The sequence below is a fragment of the Syngnathoides biaculeatus genome, chromosome 12, assembly GCF_019802595.1.
Source record: "Syngnathoides biaculeatus isolate LvHL_M chromosome 12, ASM1980259v1, whole genome shotgun sequence".
Taxonomy (NCBI): Eukaryota; Metazoa; Chordata; class Actinopteri; order Syngnathiformes; family Syngnathidae; genus Syngnathoides; species Syngnathoides biaculeatus.
This window is the reverse complement of record NC_084651.1, coordinates 4,990,741-5,017,357: the sequence shown is the minus strand read 5'-3', so window position 1 is coordinate 5,017,357 and position 26,617 is coordinate 4,990,741. Positions and strand designations below refer to the sequence as shown.

General features: G+C 42.1%; 1 protein-coding gene across 3 annotated transcripts; it reads left to right on the top strand.

The window, feature by feature from the left end:
* Window positions 1–20: 20 nt before the first annotated feature.
* Window positions 21–23,061, top strand: ccar1 (cell division cycle and apoptosis regulator 1). 3 transcript variants are annotated; one of them, XM_061836901.1, is made up of 26 exons: window positions 21–338; window positions 1,237–1,404; window positions 2,597–2,778; window positions 2,886–2,981; window positions 4,509–4,541; window positions 4,640–4,830; window positions 5,233–5,359; window positions 5,566–5,685; window positions 6,293–6,479; window positions 6,577–6,721; window positions 7,477–7,632; window positions 7,711–7,936; window positions 8,017–8,130; window positions 9,772–9,938; window positions 10,633–10,843; window positions 11,979–12,062; window positions 14,181–14,369; window positions 14,467–14,658; window positions 18,528–18,767; window positions 18,841–18,973; window positions 19,180–19,262; window positions 20,460–20,603; window positions 20,685–20,805; window positions 20,881–21,063; window positions 21,890–22,095; window positions 22,375–23,061. In XM_061836901.1, the coding sequence occupies exons 2-26, from the start codon at window positions 1,287–1,289 to the stop codon at window positions 22,444–22,446; spliced, it is 3,720 nt and encodes a 1,239-aa protein (XP_061692885.1). In that variant the 5' UTR covers window positions 21–338; window positions 1,237–1,286; the 3' UTR covers window positions 22,447–23,061. The 3 variants fall into 3 exon arrangements, with proteins under 3 accessions (XP_061692885.1, XP_061692888.1, XP_061692886.1); XM_061836904.1 differs by having other exon boundaries at window positions 108–338; window positions 6,589–6,721; XM_061836902.1 differs by having other exon boundaries at window positions 110–338; window positions 20,463–20,603.
* Window positions 23,062–26,617: the final 3,556 nt, after the last annotated feature.

Here is a 26,617-nt window from a genome sequence, read left to right as displayed (position 1 = left end):
ATTCAGAAAATATTCACATTTATGATCATGCTGCAAAAATGATAATCTGATATATCTTAAAAATGACTGCAATTTCAACAGTTTTAGTGTATTTTACCCCACGTTCCGACTTACACATTCATTTACATTCGTGCATTCATCTAGAAAACTTGATGGCCTCCACTGACTCATCGCACCCTACGAGCAAAAGTGCTAACTATATTGCTTGAGACCACTTTCTATGATATATGTATTTTTAAAATTGAAATATGAAATACTGAACTGAACACTTAAAATAGGTCTTCGTTACGCGCATGCGCAGTCCTTGTACGCCCGGGATGGGGGTACGGTGCACAGCGGTAAGGCGACGGTGATACTTATTTGAAGAAAAAAAAAATGTGTATGAATGTATAATCCTGATATTTAATCTCGTTACACATCGCTTGAGGTCAAAACTGTCCTGTTAGCGTTTGTACGTCCCGCGTGCTGTTGACGAGCACTTAGCCGCTAGCGTCCGCACAACATTAGCCGAGGCCTCCATAACAAATGTCGCACGAGGCGGCTTCTGTGGCTGTGAAGCTAATGCTAGCTAATGCTAATTGCATCCTCGTGGCGCGTTTGTCGAAAATATAATGGCGGTTCTGAATTTAAATATTGTGGTTGGGAACGAGATGCAACTTTGTAATGAAACCGCGAAGAGTTCGCTACACAAATGCGTCTTTGCAATGGCAACGTGTAATTGTCATTTAAAAGTGGCTAAGTACCGCTTAGCCATTTAGCCACGCGATAGCTTTCGGGGTTTGCTGTGTCAGCAGAAGCTATTTCAAAAATATATATCTTAATAATAAATAAGTAAAATCTGCCAATTTTAGCTGGTAAATTCTGGTGAAGCAGCATGTATTCCTTCATTATAATCACTTATTCGGCGGCTCGGATGCTATAATAAAGCCTTTCAAAGCCGGCGTGAATTGATATTCGTATATTACGTGATTTACGTATAATTCCAAATTAAAGGTCGAAATATGTCGCACTCTCATTGTAAAGTTGCCCTTGACCCGCATGCTCACGTTGTGTATGTCCGTCTGCTCTCTGCTTAAAAATGTGGAGTTTATTATTATTGCATGCCTTGCTTGACTGCCTCTCAAAATAAACGAGACGGTGAGTGAGTAGTTGAGCTCCTCTTTGCTTGTCATAAGCAGTCTTGTTAGTACTACTTTCATTCATAGGATTTTTGTTGTATGTCTTTTAAAATTATAGATATAAGCAACAAGCCGGCGAGTGGAGACCAGCGTTCATCCGAGTGAGTCATGGCCCAGTTTGGGGGACAGAAAAATCCGCCCTGGGCGACTCAGTTTGCAGCCACCGCCGTCTCGCAACCAGGACACACGGGCCACGCGGCCCAGTCTCTTGATATCAACTTGCACTGTGAGTATTGTCAGCATGTTTTTTGTCACGTTGAAACTATCGTGTGTATGACAACAGATGTGTTCATCGCCACAGAAGGACACTGGTGTTTGCAAACTGAAAGTTTTATGGACTTGAGAGTGCCTGGGCCTATCCGAGCTAACTTTATGGCGACATTGGATAGCTACACAGTACATCATGATAAAATTCAGTTGATTAAATCTTAGTTACATACACAAATTAACATGTGTTGAAGGGGTAAAAAAAATGACTGTTTGGTACGTACTTTGGTTTTGAAAAACAGACATTTCAAAACAGTTCCCAGATATTTTATTTTTTTTAGCAAAATGTTAAGTTATTCCTTTAAAAAAACTTTTTTTAGGTGTTAAACAATGCAGGCAACAGTGATAAGCAAAGCAAATTTATTTGTATTGTGCATTTCATACACAAGGTAATCCGCTTTACGTGTTAAAAATATTTAAAAACAAATAAAATAAAAAAAATTAAAACAGCATACAGTGCAACAAATATTTAAAGAGGAAATATTCTAAAAAACATGAGGGGGGGGAGACTTTTTTTAACTTTCATTTCAAAGTATGTAGACTTGGGGTTGATGTCACAGTTGTTGACATCGTATTTCATTTGCATGCAGAGTAATCGATCGATCAGTCGATCTCAGAGTTCTGTTGGGTTTATCTCCCATTAGCATTTCATGTATTCAGGACCATTTAGTGTTATAGACCAAGAAGCAGATATAGTTGCACAGTCTGAATTATTATTTCCTAAAAACACCAAAACTCATTTTTGTCACGGACCACATTGTAGTCATTCTTTCTCTCAGAGGTCTTTTATGAGTGTGAAATTATAAAAATCTTTAATCATTCCATATTCACACATGAAATGCATGGACTAGTTTTGGAGTCAAAAATCAAGGGTAATGGGTGTTTTTAAGTATTTTTTTCTTGTTAGGAAACACAAAAACGCTTTCAATATCTCGTTATTGTTCATGATATTTGAGAATTCAATTTTTTTTGTATAGTCTTTAACAAGAATCATGGAAGGTAACACATGGTTAGCCTTCGCGGGCCACATAGAATTATGTGGCCGGCTGGTTTTGGCCCTTGGCTTTGAATTTGACACGTGTGTGTTTGGGTCAGTCTGAAGTGCCCTGTCATTTTTTTTCCGCCAAAAATTTGTTCCCATCTTCCCACAGCTCTCAGCGTTCAGCAGCCTTCACTCCTGGGAGCCTCCCCCGCCGTCTACTCCCAGCAGTCGGCCTTGGCCGCCGCCTCCCTCGGCAACCAATCTGCCGCCAGCTACCAGCTGTCTCAGCAGACGGCCGCTCTGCAGCAGCAGGCCGCCGCCGCCGCTGCCGCCGCCGCCGCATTGCAGCAGGTCGGTCGAGCACAAGCACAGGAAGATTGGAGCAGATACGAGTGTATCACACTGCACACTTGTATTTTATCTGCTGCGTCTGTCTGTCTGTCTGTGTGTGTGTGCAGTCTCAGATCAATTCGGCCCTCCAGCAGTATCAGCAGCAGCAGCAACCTCCCCCACAGCAACCGCCCCAGCAGACATTGTACAGTGTACCTCATCAGGTGAAGTGTAGTCTTTGGTCACACTCAACACTCTGAACGTGGCAATTGACGTATTTTCCGCACTATAAGGCGCAGCCAAGAGCCTTTAATTTTCTCAAAAGCTGACAGTGCGCATTATATATGGATCAATATTGAGCCTTAAGCGCAGCCCATCTAATGGATGCATAACATAACCCCAGCCTCTACTGTAACATCTATTTTATGCGCCTTATAAATGAAAAAGTTTAAAAATAGGCCAGTCATTGAAGGTGCCTCTTATAGTGCGGAAAATACGGTAATAAGTACAAGTAGTCCACTCAAGTGCTTCAGGTCTTGGACTGTACTGCAAAGTATTCCCTATCTAGTGAGTTCACCGTTTTGCGGTGCTATTCAAATATGTCGTCAGTAAAGGTTATCCCCTTATCCAGCACTGTCAGTTTATGAAAAAGTAGTGAACACCCAATGGTGAGTTGAAAAGGGTTCTCTTCATGATGCATTGCATCCATACAGAAAATTCAACTTCTCACAACACAGGCTCTCGTGTTTATTTGCAGCTCAAAATAGGACGATAGGAGAATTGATCTACTCCTGCAGTATTTATCGTGGAAGGGCCGCCATCTGACCTTAATCCGATAGATACATTGTAATTTGGCAACAGCAGTGACATAACATAGTGAGAAGTTTTCAAATCTATCTGTCTATCTAGCTCTCTTTTGACCAAGTTAATTATATAATCCACTATAGAGAAATCTCCCTACAGTGATAAGGTAATAGGGAATGAGTGAATGATTATGAATGCTAGGAGTCTATCACTAAAGTTAACTTTTACAGTCCCGTGATTCCCGGGCCTACAGAGCGCACCTGGTTACAGGCCTCACAGAGTACGTTTGTAAAGGAAGTAACATTCGGTACATACATACGCCGCTGCTGTGTAAAAGCCTCAAGTGCCCACATTGAAACACGAGCAATTTACAAAGACGGTACACCGAAAGAGTTTAACGCTAGCGCGGCGCTAATGCTAGTGCTGCGCAAAAGCCAACGCTTGGGCGGCGCTAACGTTTACAGGGCCGGTTAAAATAAAACTTACCGGTAAATATCACTGAGACCAGCCAGTAACACAGCAGCAACACGCTAGCACAGTGCTAACGCTCGGGCAGCGCTAACGGGGCCGGTAAAAGTCACTTCCTCGTCATATATTCCACCATCTCATTGTTACCTTTTCCCATCCAGTGCCCCCTTGTGGCCGTTAGGAAAAAAATCCCCAAATTTGTCGCATCACCGCATAAACCACAGGGTTGAAAGCGTGTGGGGAAAAAAGTTGCAGCTTGTAGGCTGGAAATTACGGTAATAGTCATAATAATAGTAAGTGAATATTTGTATCAAAACACTTATTGGCATGACAATGCATTTTTACAGCGCTGTGCGAAGTATTTTATTGTTCGGAATACTGAAATGTAGTTAAGCTTACTGTTGTTTATGATACTCATTCCTAATTAATGAATAATATTTAACACCATTTTTTTTTTTTTTTTTTTGTTCCTGTTCCAGCTTCCACAGCCACAACCGGCACTCCTATCGCAGGTAACGCGGAAGAATGAACAATGCAGCGCTAATAACTTTTTAGCAGTCATTTTTTTATAGCGGGAAATATAAATGCTTCTCCTTGCTATATCCGTCAGCCTCCAGTGGCGCTGCCCACCAGCCTGAGCCTGTCCAATCCCCAGCAGACGGCCCAGATCACCGTGTCCTACCCGACGCCGCGCTCGAGCCACCAGCAGCAGCCCCAGAAACAGCGCGTCTTCACCGGCGTCGTCAACAAGCTGCATGACACGTTTGGCTTTGTGGACGAAGATGTCTTTTTCCAATTAAGGTGAATGAGACCATGTGCTCCTAAACGCGTTTATGTACATTTGGGGTGATAGCAAACATTTGTCCAAATCTTGCTCATTAATTTTTATGCAAAGTGGAGCTCTGTTCACGAACGCCCCTGCGAACAATTCAGTTTTTATGCAACGGTTACGCTTTCTCCTGCACAGTGTCAATGCCTTTTGCTCCTTTTTTTGCGCATTTCACAGATTATTTTTTTAAGGCTGCATTAAGGTGTCCAAATAAAAATCCAAACAATTTTGCTGTTAGGAAGGAAATTGTATTGCTTCATCAATTGCATCAGTTTGCAAAGTTTATGGAACTCCATAAGTTGTTTCTTCAATTTCATTCTACTTTTCGTCCCGTCCTTGTATTTGAGAATAACTTGTCGTTTGCCCTGCTCCAGCGCCGTGAAAGGGAAGACACCGCAAGTGGGCGACAGGGTGCTGGTGGAGGCAGTGTACAATGCCAACCTGCCCTTCAAGTGGAACGCCCAGCGCGTCCAGACCTTACCTCAGCTCGCAAACCAGTCGGTAAGCGCATATCCAGTTTGCACGTAATTCTGTGTGAAGAGATCATCCGTTTCAGTTTGGGCCGTAACGATTTTAATTGAGTTGAACCCTGCAAGTCCTAACATTTATTTTTTTTCCGATCAAATTAGGTTTAATCCCCCCCCCCCCCCCCCCCCCCGTCCTGTTCTTCTCCCCAATGACTGTTGTGTTCTCAATCCCTTCCCCAGCATCAGCAGCAGCCTCAGCCTTTACCTCAAGCTTCCCCACAGCTGGGCGGCCTTTACAGTGAGCCAGGAATACAGCTGCGCTACTCCGACATGCACCCCGCAGCGGACGGCAGACAAAATGTAACCACATAGACCAGAAATCACACATCTCCTTTTACTTCCATTTTTAACTTTGAACCATAATCACAGATCTCTTCTTGACAGTATCTGCGTTGGCAGTTCAACCGTAAATTTCTTTGTAGTGCCTTATCGCGGATTCGTGATATCACGTTTTTGCCGGGCTGCTGTCTTAATCTAGATAGGCAATGTACGTGTGAGTTTGAGACGTTCCGTCCCACGGTTGAAATGATTTGCAAGATGACGTGTTTGGGGAAGTAGAGTAAATGGAACTCGCACAGAATCAGTGCCTTAAGGTGTGTGGCATAGTTTCGAGCCTTGGGTTAATAGTTGCAATTGCATTTCTTTGGCTTCACGGTCTCAGATTTCAGCGTCAAGATTCTTTTAAAAAGCGAGGCCAATCTAGGTTTTAGTACCGTATAAAACTAAAACATACAGGGAGATAATGGGCAACATTTGTATTGGTAAAATATGCCCCTTTTATGATCATACAGCTTAAGCGTTGCACTTTAAAATGAACTCAAAGCTCTCAAGATGGATATTCCACTTTAAGTCAGAGAAATTCATTCATGAATTCATCTCCTTTTACCTGTTGTGGTTTTTCCTCCAGAGTCATCCACCTCCCAACATGATGAAGGCGCCCCCCATACTTCAGTCCCTTCCTCCTCCGACCACGTTCAGTGTTCCGCCCTCGGCTCCTCCTCCTTCCCTACTGCAGGCCCAGCTGTCTGCCGCCTCGCTGGGCCCGCTCCTCCAAAACCCCCCTCAGCCTCTGCTGCCGCAGCCGCCTCCCAAAGGTAAGAGAAAAAAATCACCAGTTTAGGCTCACCCCTATAAAAAGCAAATCAAATTTGGCAGTAAAACTGCCAAAACCAGTATGACATTGTGCTCTAGATGTGTTTCCAGGAGGTCTCCTGCAGCCCCCAGTGAGACTCATGCCACAGCCCCAGCCGGTGAGACGGATCGAGCCTCCTCCACGTTTCCCTCCTCGCAACGATCGCCCACCTGAACTCATCCTCCGCAGTAAAGAGGATCGCAGGTCATTGTGGATAATCAAACTATACAGACCTTTTTCACCATGAAGTCACGCATTTCCTAGTCGCAGAAGACTTTCCAGGACAAAAGAACCCCTAGCGCAAGGGTGTCAAACTCATTTTTCTCACGGGTCTCATTGTAGTTCGGGTTTCCCTGAGAGGGCCGTTACGACTGTGAAACAAAAATATTCAATTGTCTCATCAAATTTACATAATTCATGAACTAGTTTTGGAATCAGAAATCAAGGGTAATGTGTTGCTTCAACTATTCATGTTTGGTGACGCAAAAATGCTTGTAATATTTAATAACTTTACCATTTGCCATACCTGACAATTTTAAATTTTTATCCCGATTTTTACAAGAAACATGGAAATTGACACTGTAGATTTGGCTTTGCGGGCCACATAAAATCCTCTGGAAGGCCGGATATGGCCCCTGGGCTTTGATTTTGACACGTGTGCCCTCGCGTGTCGTTTGAGAAAACGGGGGAAATAGTTTGAATGTGGATTTAAACATTTCACACATCTGTGAGGAAAATCTTTCATAAAACTGAAAATGGATGTTTGGTTGAGTGTCCCATTAAAAGTGGCTAATATGGCACAATGCAGTTTTACGATTGTTTTGTTTATCCTCACTCACAAGTTCTGCTTGACCCTCCCGACTCGTGTTCTGCCACTCGAAAGTCCCGTCAAACTTTCTATTCAGTGGTAACGTGTGCTTGTGTCACTTTCTCATGCATCTCTCCTCTCACTTCTTTAGCCGAGACCGAGAGCGCGAGCGCAGACGATCGAGAGAGCGCTCCCCCATGCGCAAGCGATCCCGAGAGCGCTCCCCGAGGCGAGAGCGCTCGCCACGGCGTCCTCGCAGGGTTGTCTCCCGCTACACGGTGCAATTTTCCAAGTTCAGTTTGGACACGTGAGTCGGACACGGTTGCACTGGTTTGGGAGGTTTAGCATCGGAGGATGTAACTTATGCCTGTTTTCTCTTTCCCAGTTCGAGCTGTGACATGATGGAGCTGAGGCGCCGCTATCAGAGTTTGTACATTCCCAGCGACTTTTTTGGCGCGGCCTTTACTTGGGTGGACGGCTTCCCCCTGACCCGACCCTTTCAGTTCACCAATGCGTGTAACTTCCACATACTGCACAAGGAGGTGGATCCTTTTGTTAAAAATACAGCCGTGCTGGATCCGCCTGATGCCAATCACACGTACAGCGCTAAGGTAGGCTGAACGAAACATTCTCACCCCGACTTTTTTGGCAGTGTGATTTCATTGGAAAGTTCTTTTTTTTTTTGCCCAAGGTGATGCTGCTGGCTAACCCAAGTTTAGAGGAGTTATATCACAAGTCATGCGCGCTTGCTGAAGATTCCCAGGAGGTCAGAGATTCCTTCCAGCATCCCGCAAGACTTATCAAGGTAGATGTTGGGTTTTTTTTTGTGTGGCACAGTCTTCTTCTATGGTTTTAGACTGTCTTCAAATTGATTATTTAAAAAAAAAAAAAGTTCAATCAAAATCTGCCTCAAACTTTCGTAATATTTCATTTCCTATTCATGAATGTTAATAGCAACACTACTTGGAGTAATAATTTGGTGCCATTTTAGCAGGCCAATGCATAAATGAAAGTTGGTCTCAAGCCAAAATGATGATAAAATGTATCGTGCCAACTACAGAGCAGACCTAACAAACGTACCACAGCAGCACGTCTGTGACTGCAGGCACTAGATAATGTTTGTTCGTTTTAAACCCGCACTCAGTCACACGTGATATCTTGTGGAACATAACTGTCGCCCCAAGTGGACCACAATGATCTCTTTAATAAAGCAAATTGAATATTTATCCAATCAATCGGCTAATTGGTAGGTTCAGTAAATATTCAAAAGAGCTTATGCATGTGACGTCACCATTTTCACGGCCCCATATTGCCGGTCAAACAGAGCTGCTCGACATTGCGGGAGACATTGAACCGGAGGAGAATATTTCCAATACCCGAGACCTGTTGCACTGTTGGTTGTCACTACAGACGAGACAGATATTCAAAGAGATCATTTTATGGAATACCAGCTGAAAAGACCAGAAAATATCAATGGATTTCGGCAATTAAACATGATGGATGGTGCCCAACCAAAATACACACACGCCTGTGTAGCGATCGCTTTATTTCAGGTCATTATTATTACAATTATTCTTCTCAATTTCAAATTACCAAAAAGTATTTATAATGCCAAGTTGGCTCATTTGAGAACAATGCATATTGGAAAAAAACCAAAACTGTCTGTCGCAGAGGTTTTACGGAGGTTAAGTGTGACCGCAATCATTTTTTTTTTTTTTTTTTTCCAACCATGGTTAATGAATGCGAGTTTGTGTAAAACCAGGGGTCAGTTATTTAGATATTGGTATTTGAATTGAATACTATCTGAAAAGATCGATTGGATTCCGGCACAGGTTAACGTGTCGGCAAACACACTTCCGCGTTCACAAGCCGTCAAAACCGTCACTATGTGGGATTTATTTCTGATGAGAACAGATCCACAGCAACAAAGTATTTGTATGCGTCCAGATTTTTATACGCTTTCAAACCTTTCCGTGTAACCCTCCACGACTTACTCACCAGATCCTTGTGTATATTTAGTTGTCCAAGATAACCGGAAGCCAATTAACAATCCAATTTCTTATCGGCGAAAGCATCGATTTCAGCATTAAATACGGGTCCTCTATGCCGAGTTTATCTAATTTTCTCACTACCGTCGTTTATTTTCACCTTCTAAATGTCTGACGATATCGGACTAGATTCTGGGCGTCGTGCCGCAAGACATATTTCCGTGTCGTATCCAATCGACTTAGCATTGAGCAATGCTTAGCTTGACGAGGTAAACAAAAATCACGTGATTTTATGACGTAGGTGCACGAGCTCTATATATGCAGCTGTGTTTTGGAGCTTAAGATGTTTATTTTGGATGACCGGTTGATTCATCTGATTTGCACCATCACTCATCTCTGTCTAACCTTCACTCTCTGGCTCTCCTCTGTACCCTGTGTGCTTTTTTTCCCCCCTTCAGTTTTTAGTGGGAATGAGAGGCAAAGATGAGGCCATGGCCATCGGCGGCCACTGGTCTCCCTCTCTGGATGGAGCCGACCCAGAAAAGGATCCCTCAGTCCTCATTAAGACAGCTATACGCTGTTGCAAGGCACTCACGAGCATAGATCTGAGTCTGTGCACTCAGTGGTAAGAACTCTCTTTGTCATCCGTCATTTTGTCGTTCCAAGTGCGAAACGCAACGATCTGAATCTGCATCGTGTTGTTAATTTGTTACCACCGATGTACAGTCATTTATTGTCTTGCCCTTTGTGTGTCGTCATCTTTGCTGTCTTTTTCTGTCACAACTCTTTAAATTGTCACACACGCATTTCACCGTGACGACCAAAGCAAACACGGGACTGTGGCTGGAAGCAGTAGCCTGGACCAGATGACACTTGCCGCCACTTTTGCTTTTTTGTGTTCCTCTGTTCTCTCTGTTTAAATATGAGCTATTTATTGAACTGTCTTTCATGTTCATTTTGTTTTTTATTTTTTTGCACATTCCAGTGTATCATAGGTAAAAGGCAGAGCTCTAATGTAGGTTGGGGTGGGTGCTTATATAGGCTGTGATTGATATCATTTGTTTGTCAACCTTCTCGACCTGGCTCCGGTCACCATGACAACCATTGGAAAGCAGCAGACCAGGCTCTTCTCTGTGTTCTGTGTGGGGGAAGGGGTGACCGTAATGACCTTTTTATAAGGTCCTTCGGCGACTCCAAAGGGGAGGGGGAGTGAAGGTGAAGGCAGTGGTAGCAAAAGGTTTGCCCTAGCCAGGCTTGCCTGTTATGCTTTGCCCTGACCACAGTGTTTCTTTCCAATTCGCCTTCTTCCTTTGCGACAGGTATCGTTTTGCAGAGATTCGCTATCACCGGCCGGAGGAGACACACAAGGGGCGGACAGTCCCCGCTCATGTGGAGACAGTGGTTTTGTTTCTTCCGGATGTTTGGCATTGTCTTCCTACCCGCTCAGAGTGGGAGGCGCTGTCGCGGCGACTCCGGGAGCAGCTGGCTGAGAAGCTGTCGGCCGAGCGAAAGGAGGCGGATGGAGAACAGGCACTGAACCGCTAATCCCTCTCTTCTCATTTCCGCTTCTCACAGGAAGGCACAGGAATTACAAAACAAAAACAAACACAAAAAAAACAACCCACACGCAACCTCACATCACACGCAAAACACATGTAGACGGAGTTTACCACTCCAGCCAATCTCACCTAGATGTCCTCTCTTTACTCCTCCACCTATCCCCTTCCTCTTCTCCTCCATCCCACCATCAGCACTCAGCCCCACCCCCCCACATCCAGCAGACACAAAGTGGAAGCAGTGAGACTAGCTTGTGTTTGTGTATGCCCCCGCCCCCACCCCCCTTTTGCAACTGGTAAAACAGCTTCCAGCTTGTCTTCATTCGACGCTAATCTGGGTCTAAGAATTTTTGTATGTCTGCTATTTGCTGGTCTTTCCAAACAATCTTTTAATCTGAGATGATTTTCTAAATTTGAACCAGTGATTGCTTCCAAACGCTGGGATGTGGAACTCGATTACTGCTGGAATCTGTGGAGTCGGTTGCCCGCCGATAACGTTTGCTGTAGAAATGTCTTATTTTCGTATGATTTCACCAATTTGATTGTGAAACGAGAACATTCCCCCCCTCCCCCTAAATCGAGGGTCCCTTGTCTGTTATTTTACATTTGGACTACATGTAGTTTGGCGCTTCAAGCGGAGTTGGTTGCACTGAATGACACGTCGCATGTAGTCCCTTAAATCCCCCGTAATTGGCAACGCCAGTAGAGGTTAGGGCCACCCCGACCCCTCATCCTGTTTGCAGACCAGATCTCCCGGTGGTACAGATACTTCAATTTATTTTATTTATTTTTTTTTAGTTTTTTTTTTTTTTTTTGTGTGTTCCACAGATTGATTGGCAGCTGGTTGTTAAGAGCTAGAGAGCTTCCCTGTGTACCCCGTCAGTAGCAGTGGACTTAAAACACAGTCGAGCTCACTAGAACAAGACTTTTTATTTTCTTTTTTTTGTTTTGTTTTGTTTGCTTTTTTTAGTTTTTGTTGTTGAAGACATTTGTGGTCTTGCACGGATCAACTCTGTAGTTTATGTGGATCACGAGCGGCGTTCTAACTTAGTCCTGTCCCTTTCTCTTTCTGCCTTGCTCTTTCTCTGACTCGATGGCTTTTTCTAAAGGATGAAGAGGAGAAGGATGGGGACGAATCCAAGGACGTCTGCACCCCCACTCACTGGACTAAACTTGATCCGAAATCAATGAAGGTAATATTCAAATGCACATGCTGTCATTAACGCTGAACTTGAATGTGCAAATAATGCCCTGTTGTAGGAAAATAAACTTTTTTTTTTTTTTCCTTTTTAATACATTTCAAGCAGTGTTATAACAGTAATTTGCTGCAGCTTGGGGTCAATGCGGTATATGCAAAACGGGGTAGAGTGGTCGAAACATTTCTTCCAAATTCAGGTAAATGAAGGGAATCAGATCAAAGAAGCCGGAAAAACTTTTAAATACAATTTTTTTTTTTTTTTTTTTCCCCAAGGTCACAACAGCACTCTCAAAGATGACAATATTACTCTGTTTGTATACTAGTACGGCACATTTGTATAAGTAAACGATATACATATAATGTAGTTAACTTTTCTCCTGAAGGCAAAAGTAATTAAGAAAACACTTTTTAGCAAGGGGAGCTTCAACCAATTATGTACTTAGTCAAACCGTAGTCCTGTCCATTAGCATAGCATTTACAGGTAATCACTTATTCTGTTTTGCTTTTTAAAGCTACTTATAAAAGCTAAAAGCCACGGCTGTTCTGTGACTGAAGTGTTTTGCTGAGCGTTTAAATTAATACAAGATTCCACTTAAAGGTTCCAAAAAACATGCATTCAAATATTAGTGCTCAACTAATTTTTTCATTTGATTGCATTTGGTGCTCTGAAAAAGATCATAATTTGACCTTCATAGTTTTTGAATGCATATTAAACTTATTTAACACGGCTTGCTGTTCTCTAACGAGGGACCTAAATTCACATCAGATTTTATTTATGAATCCATCCAGGAAAGTCGTATACCACCAACTTTTTGTTAGCCTTTACACCGGTTTGATTGTTGAGGTCGGTATCTGCCGATCATGACCATTTTATGCTGATCGATTGATCCGCTTGATTGTGATCATTCGGTGATCCAATCAGTCAATTGATCGGTTCTTTACAAATGTCTTTTCCGGAGCTAATCACCATTGCCGCCACTAGATTTGAATACAAAAGCAAGTTTAATTTTTAGCATTCTCAGGTGTCTTTTGACGTAGCCTAGGAAGCTGGTGTTAGCCCTCGTATTTGTGTGTAAACATGCTGCCATTGTGTTGAGCAGATGTTCTTACCAGAGGAGGGAATTCCAACCTTTTTTTGGAGCCATGGCTCGTATTTTACAATTGAAAAATATCACGGCACCCCAAAGAACAAGAATCACAAAAAGTAGATGTATTAATTGCTGTTTGTACTTACTGCCATGTAATAGAAGATAGAAGACCATTCGTTTGTCTGGCACTGTCTCACCGGCATCAATACATGAACACATTTATTGTAAATGTTTTTTTTTTTTTTTTTACTTGAAATACACGAGTATTTACACTAACTAGTCACGTTATTTAGACTTATTGCTCCGTTTTGTGATCGTATTTTTTTTAACTCGCTGATTGGTGATCGCCCCCAAAAATCCTCATCGTATAAAGTCTACTTTTGTGTGATTTATCTATTTGTAGCCACCAACATTTACCGTAATCATGACGTATTGCGATTATAAATGAGGCACATTGAACTAGTTTGCGCACTAGCACAAGAAGGCACACTCTGTTCCTGTCGTACTCGACGGATCATCCAACAGTGCAGGACTCCTAAACGGGTAAATTCTTAAGGCCATGGTCGGATGGATTTAAGTTGCGCGTTGCAAGCTACACTCTGTGTCAGACCTCCATCTGGACAATGGTCTGACTCAATTTGAGCTTTGCTACACTAAAGCCCAGTTCCACCACATTCAGCATTTTGCTTGTCTGACTGCTGTGACAGGTTGACTGGGTACATTGCCTCCCATGTTACTCGGGTCTAGGGGTCCTCGGTTTTATGGTGGGCTCAGATAGACATGTCGAGGGTACGAGCGGCGTCTAATGAACTATTTTGCTCAAGAACGCAAACTTCAATATCTTTGTACGTATTGTTTTGAATACAAAGGAATTGCCAACCAAATAAAAAAGAAAAATCTACGAACGTTTGGAACACCAATAACTCTCTTGAGCCCTCACATGTCAATGTCCCACTGTATAATAACTGTGTAATAAGTGACTTATTACATTTTGGATCTAACTTGCCCACTGCCTTCCCTGCAAGGTGAACGACTTGCGCAAGGAGCTTGACTGTCGTGCTCTGAGCTCCAAGGGCTTAAAGTCGCAGCTGATCGCTCGACTCACCAAGCAGCTGAAGGTGGAGGAACAGGTGGAAGAGTCCAAGGAACCTGAGAAACCAGATGTAAAACCTCCAGAGGAAGAAGAGCCGTGTCGCACCGAGGAGGACAAAGAGGTGAACGAGTCTTTTTGACTTCTAAGCGTGGGGAATCGTGGTGAGAAAGACTTCTCATAAAAACGTGATCAAACGATATTGTTCCCTTCTCTACCAGGAGGAGGAAAAGAAGAAGCAAGAGGAACTTGAGCGCCAGCGCCGGGAAAGACGCTACATTCTACCCGATGAGCCCACCATCCTCGTTCACCCCAATTGGGCCGCAAAGAACGGCAAGTTCGACTGCAGTGTGATGTCCTTAAGTGTGCTTCTGGACTACAGACTCGAGGACAATAAGGAAACCTCGTTTGAGGTAAGAATTGCAAACAGATGTCTTTACATTGAAACCCTGCATTGGTATTTGCAAATTTTGTTAGCTGTTTAATCTCAGGCCAAAACCTTTGTGGTGTCATAGGACCATGTAGCAAGGAGGAGCCCAATATAAAAAAATAAAAATAAAATAAAAGGGTTTATGCAATCTTGAAGCACAGGGGTCGGGAACCTTTTAGGCTAAGACACCCATAAACGGCAAATATTTTTAAAATGTAATTGTTTTTAAAACTAAATACAAGTGTATTCGTGCATTTTACACAAGACCAACACTTTAAGAGTGCAACAAGTCTCTAAATTCATTTAAATAGCATTATACTGCTGCTAGCCAATGATGACAAAAGTACTTTTTACCAATAATGTGACTTCTTTGCTGATGGCTTAGTCGTCTCTTTCATACGTCATTAAATTAAACTTCATGCAGCCTTTGAGACTTCTATCCGTTATTCATGAACGTAGGTTGGTCTTAGTGGTTTTTTAGAGACTTTAAGACTTTTCATATGCATAGGTATAACCAAACATTGTCAGTACAGCAATGTTCAGTGTGTGGTATGTGACAGGAAGTGCGTTCCAAGTTTTCACAATAAGCTGGTGTGCAGGTTGAATTTTTTTTTTTCCATTTGAAGAGTTTGTTTTCAAAATGAGACATATCCGTTTTTTACATTTGGAGAAAAGGGCTTGGTATTGAAGTGAAAACAAACTCAATTTATGTTTCTAACTATTGGGGGATGGAAAGAGATGGTAAAAAGTAACTAAACACCATACTACAAAAAAATATTGGCTTTAATATTCACCGAGTTTTTTTGATGACAAATTTCATTTTTTCTCCAAAATGAGACCTATCCAAACATTCTATTCTTGGCAAAGTGAGACATATCCAAATTTCAAATTAAACCTTCAGGAGCAGCTGTATTTTTTTTTTTTTTTAAAAATCAGTTGCTTTTGATAGGCAATCATGAAAACTATTTGCCTTTCAACATTTCAAGCATTTTAAAATAATATTAAAGACCATGACCACCACATTTAGAGAGTTAGGTATCAGAAATAAGGGTCAGTCACCAGTCACAATTTTCACAATTAGCTCACTAATGTCAGATGTTGAAAAAGGAGATGAAAAAATGGGAATTTCTTTTAAAAAGGTGTTTTTCAGTTATTTAGAAACTTAGTTCAGTATGAGGTCTTTAAAAGGCTGAGTTTACGTCATTGTAATTTTGTGTATCTGTATGCGATTCTGCAATCCGACATCTGCAGGCTTTGTGTCACTCAGTTGATTAATTTTGTTTATAAGTTGATGTGAGATCATTAAGAAAGTAAACTGCTTCAAACCAGTCTACCAAGGTTAATATGGGTTGCGAGGGATACCAGCAGAAAAAAAATCGGTAGTCGATCTCATACACACATCTCCAAGATGAAATCAGTTTCAAACTCACAAATTCACTGTTTGAAATCTGACTCATTGAGTCTGCTTTCTTTTGATTTTATTTATAGCTGTCGCTGTCGGGGGAAAGAACACTGCAGAATAGGATATAAGTCTGTAGTAATAATAACAGTATTCATAATGCTCATAGACAGAAATTGAGTCTACTCCAAGGGTGTTGATTTCCTTTTAATGTCAACTTTTCTTAAGTCATAGCCGATAATGTTCCTTATAAAAAATGGCAAAAAAAAAAAAAAGATTGCATAGAATTATAAAAAATTTATTCATTCATTAATGATCGTTGGTGAAATATTTTGAACAAAATTACTATTCAAGCATTACACAATCATAGACAAAACAGTATGTTTATTACATTCAGATACAATGGTACTTGGATGAGAACTGAAGTATTAAATTGTAATAATTTCATAAAGAATTAAAATTAAATAGGAAAAGCACCCTCACAATGGGACAGCCTGCAAGTAAACCAGCACAATCACTGATTCATTTATTCGATATTATTAAACATTGATAAACAAAATACAAGACTTATTTCAGCTTGAAAGCAAGAAACACTGTAAAGATAAAATCGACAAAAATGCATGCCAAGGATCCAAATAAAAAAACATGGTAAAATGTATCACATGGCAAAACAATGAAAAGGTTTGCTACTGACTGTACTGGATATTTTTCAGTGTAAACAAAAACAATCTACAAAGATCAAAAGTCTTTATTTTCTTTCAATTCATAAGTAGAAAAGAAACCTTACTGATTCACACATCAGTAGATTCTATTAAAAATAGAATTCATGTAAAAGAAAATCCAAATGTGATAAAAAAGGAAACAATAGGTCAACTTCACAAAGAGGAAAAAATAGGGCCTACGATCATAGCAAGCGCTTCTTCTTTTCTGACCCCGTTTCCGCTGGGTTTCTTTTCCTTCCCAGCTTCATTCTCTCCGGTGTCTCGTACATAAAATCAAACTCGGCATTAGCATCTCTCTCAAACGTGGGCGCAGCCATTTTGGATGATGATGTGGAAGATGCCGGAACTTCCCTCTAGACGAATTCTGATTGGATGCTGCTTGCTTCAGCAGCGCATGCTGATTGAACGAAATTATGTCGCATTTTGCTCTAAATAAGATCTCGATATGTCGCATTTTGAAATAAAACGCGATCTTCCTTGGCTGATATAGAACGATATGCTGCACTTTCAACAAAAATCAGAGTATCCCGATAACTACCATTCGGAGCTGGATAATTTTGGCGCGAGTTTCGTAAATCTGAAAAAAAATGCCTATGTCGCGTTTTGAAAACAAACTCTTCATTTGTCCCCACTTATGCGCGCTCGCCAACAATGCTTGCCGACAGAGGTGTGTCTTAGTTGGAAAAATACGACACGCCGTGAAGAAGAAGATAGGCTGCGTAAAAACTGTCTTCTTCTTTACCTTTCGGCTTGTCCCTTTAGGGGTCGCCACAGCATGTCATCTTTTTCCATCTAAGCCTATCTTGTGCATCCTCCTCTCGAACACTCACTCTCCTCATGTCCTCCCTCACAACATCCGTCAACCTTTTCTTTGGTCTTCCTATCGCTCTTTTGCCTGGCAGCTCCATCCTCAGCACCCTTCTACCAATATACTCTCTCTCGTCTCTGCTGTAACATTTGTAATTATGAGGGTACCCCTTTAAGAGCGAAGAAGGGGGTGGTGCAAAGGTAAACTGGGAAGAAGAGTGTGTGGCCGTCATTGGAGGCCGTGCAGCAGGTCGTTGTTAGCGAAAGTTACGTGTGGTGCCAAAATGCTTTAAAAAAAAAAAAAAAAAAAGAATTCAAAGGGACGCCTTTTTGGCCATGGAGTTATGCAATCGACCAGCACCGCTGCTGTATACAGTATGTCGTTATGATATAATACGCAACCACCAAAAGAGCCAGGTATGGCTTGCAGCGCCATAGGTTCCAACCCCTGTTGTAGCATCTATAGGCACTTCCAAACTTATTGGGGTTTCCATCAATTACTCACAGATTTTTTTTTTTTTTTTTTTTTTGCGATGAGTAATGGGTTTCTTATTTTGTAAGTGTAAAGTCTTGGCTCTGTCTAAAGCAGTGATTCCCAAACAGTGTGGCGGGGTACATTAGTGTGCCATGAGCGCTCTCCAGGTGTGCCTGGGACGTTACCCAATTTTATGTAATTGCTAAAAAAAAAAAAATTTCCCAAGAATTAATGTATCTTTACTCATCTATTTATGCCAGTGAGGCACAATGACAGACAGAACAAAAAATCTTCTATCAGATGACAGGAAGTTCATACAGTAATTATCCATTTTTGGTGACATTTACTTTTGTTGGTGTGCCGTGGGATTTTTCAATTGTAAAATGTGCGCCTTGGCTCTATAAAGGTTGGAAATCACTGGTCTAAAGAGTGGCAATCTTGTCCTCCAGGTTTCCCTCTTCGCCGAGCTGTTCAATGAGATGCTACAGAGAGATTTCGGTTACCGCATCTACAAAGCCCTTGCCGCGATTCCCGTCAAGGACGAAAAGAAGGAAAAGGAGAAAAAGGCCAAAAAAGAGGTTGAGAAGAAGGAGGCCGAAAAGCGGGACATAAAGAAGGAGAAAGACGAGGACGGCGATGAGCCGGCAGCGAAGAAATCTAGAGAGGAGGAAGAGGTCGAGAGGAGGAAGGTCAGTCGTGCACGTCTGGCACTTTATGCGGGATTGTGTTTTCATCGCACGCCTTGCATACGTGAATGAGCAGAGCGACGACAAGGTCGTGAAGAAAGAGGAGTCCCGTGATGAGGAGGAGAACGAAGACGCTCACAGCACGGCCAACGCAGACGAGTACGACCCCATGGAGGCCGAAGACGCAGATGAAGATGACGACGATGATGGTAATTTGTTCATATAGTCAGCCAAAAGCTGACAAGTATTTCAATTTCTCGTTTCAAATCGTGGCCAATGATGAGAAATCATGCACCACTCTGAAGCTGTGATGGATTCCCTTTCCACTTTCTCTGAGGCTTTTTCTATTTGAAGCATTATCTACACTGACGTCACGTTTGACGATCACGTTCACACATTTCCGTTTGTCTCTTAGACAAGGATGATGAAGATGAGAGAGAAAAAAGAGATCGCAAAGATGATCGCAAATCGCCAAAAGACAAGAGTATAAAGGACAAGGTAGGTTGCTACATCAAAGGTGAAAGTGACAACAATTGAGGCTTTTTCAAAGATTTTAGTATTGGTTCAGTGAAGCGGTAACTTTTGACAATTAATATAACAATTCATTTGAACACCCAAATAGCTTAAGCAAAATGTTTGCACTAATATACATCTTAATTGTACATAAATGTAAGATTGTGGGTAAATGTTTTTTCATATTGATTGTCATCTAGGAAGCAACAATTGTTAAAATACTAATGAGAAATGATGCACCAATCTGAAGCTGCGATGGATTAAATTTTAAGTTTCTCTGTGCCTTTTTCCGGAGAAATTATTTAAACTCGGACATCACATGTTGCTTTGGAGGAAGATTAGTATCAATCAGATTGCAAGTGTAGATTTAACACGTCGACCAACTCGGCAATCTTCTAGCTTTTTTTTTTTTTTTTTTTTTTTTTTTTGTTAAATGGAATGATGAACATATGTAAAGATTTTTATTACATACCATAATTTCCGGCCTGTAAGCCGTGACTTTTTTCACATGCTTTCAACCCTGCATCTTATGCGGCGATGCGATTAATTTGTGCATTTTTTTTTTTCTAACCGCCGCAAGGGGGCACTAGAGCGGAAAAGTTAAGCGTGAGACACGTGGTATGCATGTGCCGAGGAAGTGACTTTTACTGGTCCGGCCATGTTAGCGCTGCGCTAGCATGTTACTGCCGTGTCTGATTTTTACCGGTATGGTGTTTTTACTTTTATTTATTTATTTATTTATTTATTTATTTTGCGGACCTGTTAGCATTGCGCTAGTGTTAAACTCTCTGTGTACCATCTTTTTAAATATCTCGTGTTTAAATGCGGTTTCCATGTGGGCACTTGCGGCTTTTACACAGGTGCAGCTTGTGTATCTACCAAATGGTATTTCCTTTACAAATGTACTGGGTGAGGCTGGTAACCAGGTGCGCTCTGTAGGCCGGGAATTACGGTGTATATTCTTCTTATGGGAGAGTCTGTGCCTCCAGAGGAAATATTCACCCTTCTGTGTCCAGGCTGTAAATAAATATTGCTTGTGCAAAGCCACCACGTTGTTCTGAAAACAATCAAACTTGTAAGTTAAGGCACCACTGTACTGTATATTTTCCATAATATGACCCCTTTTAAATAATGATGACTGTCGCAGGATAAAGATGCAATACGGCGGTTTGTTTTTGCCAGCAGGATAAGAACCAGATGGTGACGCACAACAAGGAGCTGCTGATGGCTTTTGTTTACTTCGACCAAAGTCACTGGGGCTACCTGCTGGAAAAAGACTTGGAGGAAATTTTGTACACGCTGGGGTTGCACCTTTCACGTGCTCAGGTGAGCAGAAGTCGTTTCTCTACACCCCCCCCCCCTCCCCCCCCGAGTGCGTCATTTCAATGGGGCTTTTGTCTGTTTCAGGTAAAGAAACTGCTGAACAAGCCGGTTGTGAGAGAGTCGTGTTATTACCGCAAACTAACAGACAGGCCGAAAGATGAGGCCGATTTCCCCCCAGCTGACGCACAAATGGAAAGCCTCTACGGTGAGCTCGTGGGTGACGCTCACTGCAAAAGAGCTATTAAAAAACAAAATATCTAATTTGTTTTCTTCCTCTCAGGCAACAGAGAGCTGCTTCCCGCTCCGAAGTCATGTGTCGGGTCAGAAACCAGCGAGTCCAGTAATCTGATTGTGTACAACGGCGCCATGGTGGACATTGGCAGCCTGATGCAGAAGCTAGAGAAGTGCGAGAAGGCACGAGAGGAGATCGAACAGAAGCTCATGGTGCAGGATGCCAAAATGGGTAAATACTCGCGGATTGACTCGACCTGTTTGAATTGTTTTTTGTTTTGTTTTTTTTTCTCCTCTTTCATGTTGCAAGCTACACTCTGTGTCAGACCTCCAGCTGGACTATGGTTTGTCTCAATTTGAGCTTTGCTACACTAAAGCCCAGTTCCACCACATTCAGCATTCTTGTTGTCTGAGTGCTGGAGAGGTGGACGGGCACATGGCCTACCTTTGTTACTTGGTAATGAAGACTGACTGGTACACTCAGGGCTCAACGTTACATTTTGGAGCAGAATCTAAATCTCACTTGCCCCATCCGAAAGCCCGCTTGCCATAGCTTTCAACAAATATTACATGCTTTTATAGCAACTGTTGATGATCCCTACATCATATAAAACAGGGGTGTCAAACTCCTTTTTGTCACAGTCCACATTTTACTTACGGTTCCCCTAAGAGGGCCCTTATGACCGTGAAACCATAAAAATCTTTAACCGCCTCATCATATTTACACATGAAATTTATGAACTCGTTTTGGAATCGGAAATCACGGGTAATGGACTTTTCAACCTGTTGTTTGGTAGCACAAAAAGGCTTGTAAAATCTCAACTTTATCATTTATGATATGACAATTACAAATTTTAGATTTTAGGAATCATGGAAGTGGACATGCATGATTTGTCTTCGCGGGCCACGTAAAATCATGTCGTGGGCCAGATCTGGCCCCCCGTCCTTGTTTGACACCTGTGATGTCCATGGTTGTTTGATTTCACACTTGACAAGTGGGCAGTCCCAACTATTTTTATACACGCTTATGATTATGTCCCCGTTAACTCTCCCACTAGAGGAAGACGCTAAGGTGAAAGCGCAACTGGAACAAGACAACAGGTCCTTGTCAAAGGAGCTGGATGAGACCAAAAGTACCCTGAGGCAGACAGAGAAGACGTTGAAGGACGCCGAGGAACAGAAGAGCATCTACCATGAACAGTTCACCAAGACCTGCAAGACCCTGACAGACACGGTCAAAGGGCTGACCGCGGTGATGAGAAAGGTGGTAGTAGTAGTTGCCAGTCTTGTTTAAAGTAGCGTAAAGATGTTACTTGGGTAAAATTACAATTATCGTAAAATAAAATTTCATTAGAATTAAAAAAAAAAAAAATCTGGAAATGCCAGAAATATATGTGGAATTTTCATCACTGTACTTTACGTTGTGAAGTACAGTAACAAATGATTTGTACTCTGTTACATCCAAATACCAATATTAATGAGCACTATAAGTGATGTTCGAAAAAGAATGCGCGTTTTCATTTGTTGTTCTTTTCCTCCTCAGGCTCAAGACGGCGGCGATGAAGAAACGGCGTCGCTCCAAGTGAACGGCGGCGACGTGCAAAGCACCTCTTAAATCTCGGGGTGTGGAACCTGCCACCTGCGGCCCACGTGCGAGAGTGGCCTGCCATGCAATGCTCAAAACAAATAAAACCTCAGAGGAACTGATGGGAAAAGCCCTGAAATTGTTTGACCCGTAAATATTCATCAAATTTGTTTGATTGTTGAGACAAGTTCCCTGCCACCCCCCCCCAAACAATTTGCATGGCTCATGGTGGGAAAAGTTTCTCTACTGCTGTGCTAACACTGATTGTCTTCAAGTGTAAATATTCACAAAATATCCTTTTAACTGTTTGTTTAACTCAACTCCTTTATATGGGTTTATTCTGGATTTGCTTCCTTCCCCCCTCTGTGTAAATTTTTTTTTTATAACGCTTTATCATCACTTTTAACTTTTTTTTTGCCATTCTTCTATTGTGCCAGTTTAGTGTGACAGTTGTACTATTAAGAGATTTAGGTTTTTTTTCCTCCTAGGCAATACCGATGCTATTTATGTGCGAGAATTCCTAATCAGCTATATTTAAATGACGAAAACCTTGGATGGAAATGTAAGATTGACGCCGACTTGTATAAAAGACTTCATCCACTGTTCAAAACCGTGTTGAATAAACAACAACTGTTTGTTTTTGTATTTCCTTGGATTGATTTAACATTTGGTTGTTTTTAGGACCACATTGTGGCTTTTTACTGTTGGAAGCGTGAACTAAAAGGGTTCTACTATCCAATTTGACTGCAGTTTTGCGTTTTTATCTGATACTTGAAAAGTTGTCAAATCCTTTTTTTTTTTTTTTCCCTTCTACTGTAGTACAATGTCTGCCTCCCAGCCCTGTTGCATTCTTGTTGTAACACCACTTCTCACCAGCAAGGGGCGCCATGCGCTAAGTTTGTGAAATGCGTGTGACCATTTCTAACTTTTGACACATTTTAATGTGATAATCTGTTGACAGATTTGCTTCAACGCAGAGCATCAAGTGGTTAAGAACGTGATCCATGACTGAATGGGATCCTGGCTGGATTCTTCGCACTAGGTGCCCGACACCGAGGCATCATACCCGGCGATTGGAAAGCTGTTCCATGCCCTTGTGTGCAGCTAATGGTGAGTGCCCCCCTCCTATTGTGGTCCTCTCTGGTTATTTTTGAGGGTTTGATTTATAGTTTCAACTCGACAGTCAATCACACACATTAGTCCTACAATCAATCCCACCTATGGACAATTTAGTCTTCAATAAAGATAACGTTTGTTTTGGGAAAACTGCTCACAGCAAGGCTGAAGCAAGAGGTTCGAACCTCTAACCTTAAACTGAGGCAAATGTGCATACACAATGCAATGATAAAAAATGATTATTTTTGTTCAGCTGTTGGCTGTAATGCCTTGTGTTACAGCCACATCTCAATCAATTAGAATACAACAGGAGACTTTGCAATTCCAAAAGTGAAAATTTGGTTTCATTCATCACAAGATAATACTATTCAGGAAGGCCAATTCCAAACTCATTTTTATATTAGAATCTTGTTGACTAATGTAACAGCAATTTCTTGGTGTTTATAAGATATGGAATTTTGTTACCTGTCTTTTCACCAATTCATTTATTTTTGTCCTGCTTGGGCAGACAGAGAAATGTTTCAAATCTTGCTTTTATTTCAATGCCATCTATCAGGAATATTATCCTCATGCTTGGAGGTACAAGATTATTACGGGTGTGGCCAGATACACTTCGAAAGAAGAATATTAATCATGTTGTGTTTTACACCTAAGTATGTTGTGTCTTTTGGATCTTTTACCTTTTGTAGTCTGTTTATGCCTTGGATGCATTCTCTCGCACACCTTAAATATTAGGCACACCCCTACAATCTCAAGTCCCAATACATGCACTCCATTTGGGGGGGGGGGGGGGGGGGGGCTTATATTATAATGCTGTCGCGATTAGGGACTTGGCCTTTTTAAAATGTTAATCATTGTGCTTGTAGTTTAGTCATTAACCCTCCTTTTACGTTGTGGGTCAAATTGAGTACCTTAATTCCCGGCCTACAGAGCGCACCTGGTTACGAGCCTCCCCAAGTACATTTGGAAAGGAAATACTGTTTGGTACGTACATATGACGCAGCTGTGTAAAAGCCCCAAGTGCCCACATTGAAATCCGCATTGAATCATGAGATATTTACAAAGGAAGATGGTACACAGACTTTAACGCTAGCGCTTACGTCGCACTAGCGCTAACAGGGCCGGTTAAAATAAAACTTACTGGTAAATATCACTAAGACACGCCAGTAACACAGCAGCAACATGCTAGCACAGCGTAGATGCTAGCGCAGCACTAACAGGGCCGGTAAAAGTCACTTCCTTGGCACATATATTCCACCGGTCTGACGCTTACCTTTTCCGCTCAAAAATGTCAATATTTACCCGGCAGCCACACAAGTGACAGAAATGTCCGATTTGTGCAGTTTTTTTTTCCAAACACGACATGGAATTTGTAATTTATAAAGACATGTTTGTGTTCTTCTGAGGATTTATGTTTTTAAAATTGCACGTCATCTTGGCTCATACATATTAATCGCACAAGCTGTAGGTTTCCCACCCTTATGTTAATCCCTCTCACAATAATGCAGAATGGTGTGAATGTGGCGGCCTGCAAACTACCACTCCAAAAAACCCCCACACACACCACCCCCCCCCCCTCCCCCAAAAATGCACAGGAAGCAGCTCTGTGCAGCGCCTGCAGCTTGTCTGTGTCATTTCCTTGGGAACAATGTGGATCTGTCATACAGCACTTTGCTTATGTGGCTGCATTTGTCGTGCTGCCGCACGCCCAATAGTTGACAAACAAAGCTCATTTGTCGCCCCCTTCCCTCCCCGCCTTGAGGAACACACAGCTTTCGCACTTGCTCATTTTTACGCCCACGCGTGCGACGTGTGAATTTAAAGGCCGGTCGCTGAGAGCAGGCCAGGTAAGCCCGCTCCCCCTGGCTGCAACAGAAGCCCTTTGTGGGACCCCCTTATATCAAAGAGCTTGTACTCTTGCAAGCTGACAGTCGTCTCGTTTCAATGCGGGGGGTCACGCTCTGCAGACGGGGTTAGTTTTAAAAAATATATATATATAATGCATGGGTTGGGGCAGAACTGTTCAACGTCCCGCAATGATCCGGGGATCCAGGTAATGCCTACGGAGTAGTTGGATCAGTGCTGAACGTTTAGGGCCATTGAAGCCTTCTGTGCAATCCGAAGTACTGACCTACATTTCCAGGCCAGGCCGGTTCTTGATCAATCTGTTAAATGTCATGATTACTTTTTTTTTTTTAAAGGCAACATTCTAATTTCTTAAGATATTCCCAAGTGAAAAATCAAGAAAATAATGCACTGTATAGGTTGTAGGGAGTCTGAGTTTCACTTTTTCAAATGAATTAAACTCTATTAAACTTTCAACACTTTTCAAATTAATGGACCTGTCAATCACTCGTACAATAACAACCAATCAGATAACCGCATTGTCTTAACCCCTGGCTTGTCACGCCCCTCTCGCCGTATTGTCCCACAAGCGATGCTGGTTGTCAGTAGCGGGCGCTCGGAAAAGTTAATGTTACGAAGAAAATGCTCCTCAGATGCACTTGTGGAACGTGCAATTCTGATTAAAGATATCCTTGGGCCCGGTTTATTCATTTTCCAAAGCCTAAAACACAGTTGACGAAGTGTCTTCGACGGATTAAGGCTCGCAGAAGAGCGCACGTACAACTAAATGTGGACAATATCGACAAACACAAGGCTGTATGTTCGAAGGTAAGTGAGGGAGAAGTATCTTCTCTGAGTTTGATTGAATTATTATCAATGCTTTATACATTGCAAGAGAACAACTTTCACTTTGTTCACGTATCACTGACCAGCTGAACAAAGTGTGTCATGTTTTATGCCGAAGAGTCGGGTTAGTGAGACGTAAATGCGCCATGTCATGCAAGAGAAATTTCTAGTTGCCTATTTGTATCACATCAGACTTTTAAGACGGAGCGCTGGGTTGATTACAAGCCAAGTCAAATGAATACACCCACTCACTTCTAAAGACAACTCGTGAGCTTTCCAAGTAAAAAGTACTCACCGCGCTTTACACGTGCGGTACGATTTCACTATTTTATCCTGTTGCCTTTCAATATGAACTTTGTGAGGCGTCAAAACTTTTCGCTGTAACTGACATTGC

Bases quoted from the DNA above. Each gene is read 5' to 3' on its own strand.
- ccar1 (XM_061836901.1), top strand. From the start codon at position 1,287: ATGGCCCAGTTTGGGGGACAGAAAAATCCGCCCTGGGCGACTCAGTTT. The intron at 2,779-2,885 runs GTCGGTCGAGCA...GTGTGTGTGCAG, and splicing joins CCGCCGCCGCATTGCAGCAG to TCTCAGATCAATTCGGCCCT. The intron at 7,937-8,016 runs GTAGGCTGAACG...TTTTTGCCCAAG, and splicing joins ATCACACGTACAGCGCTAAG to GTGATGCTGCTGGCTAACCC.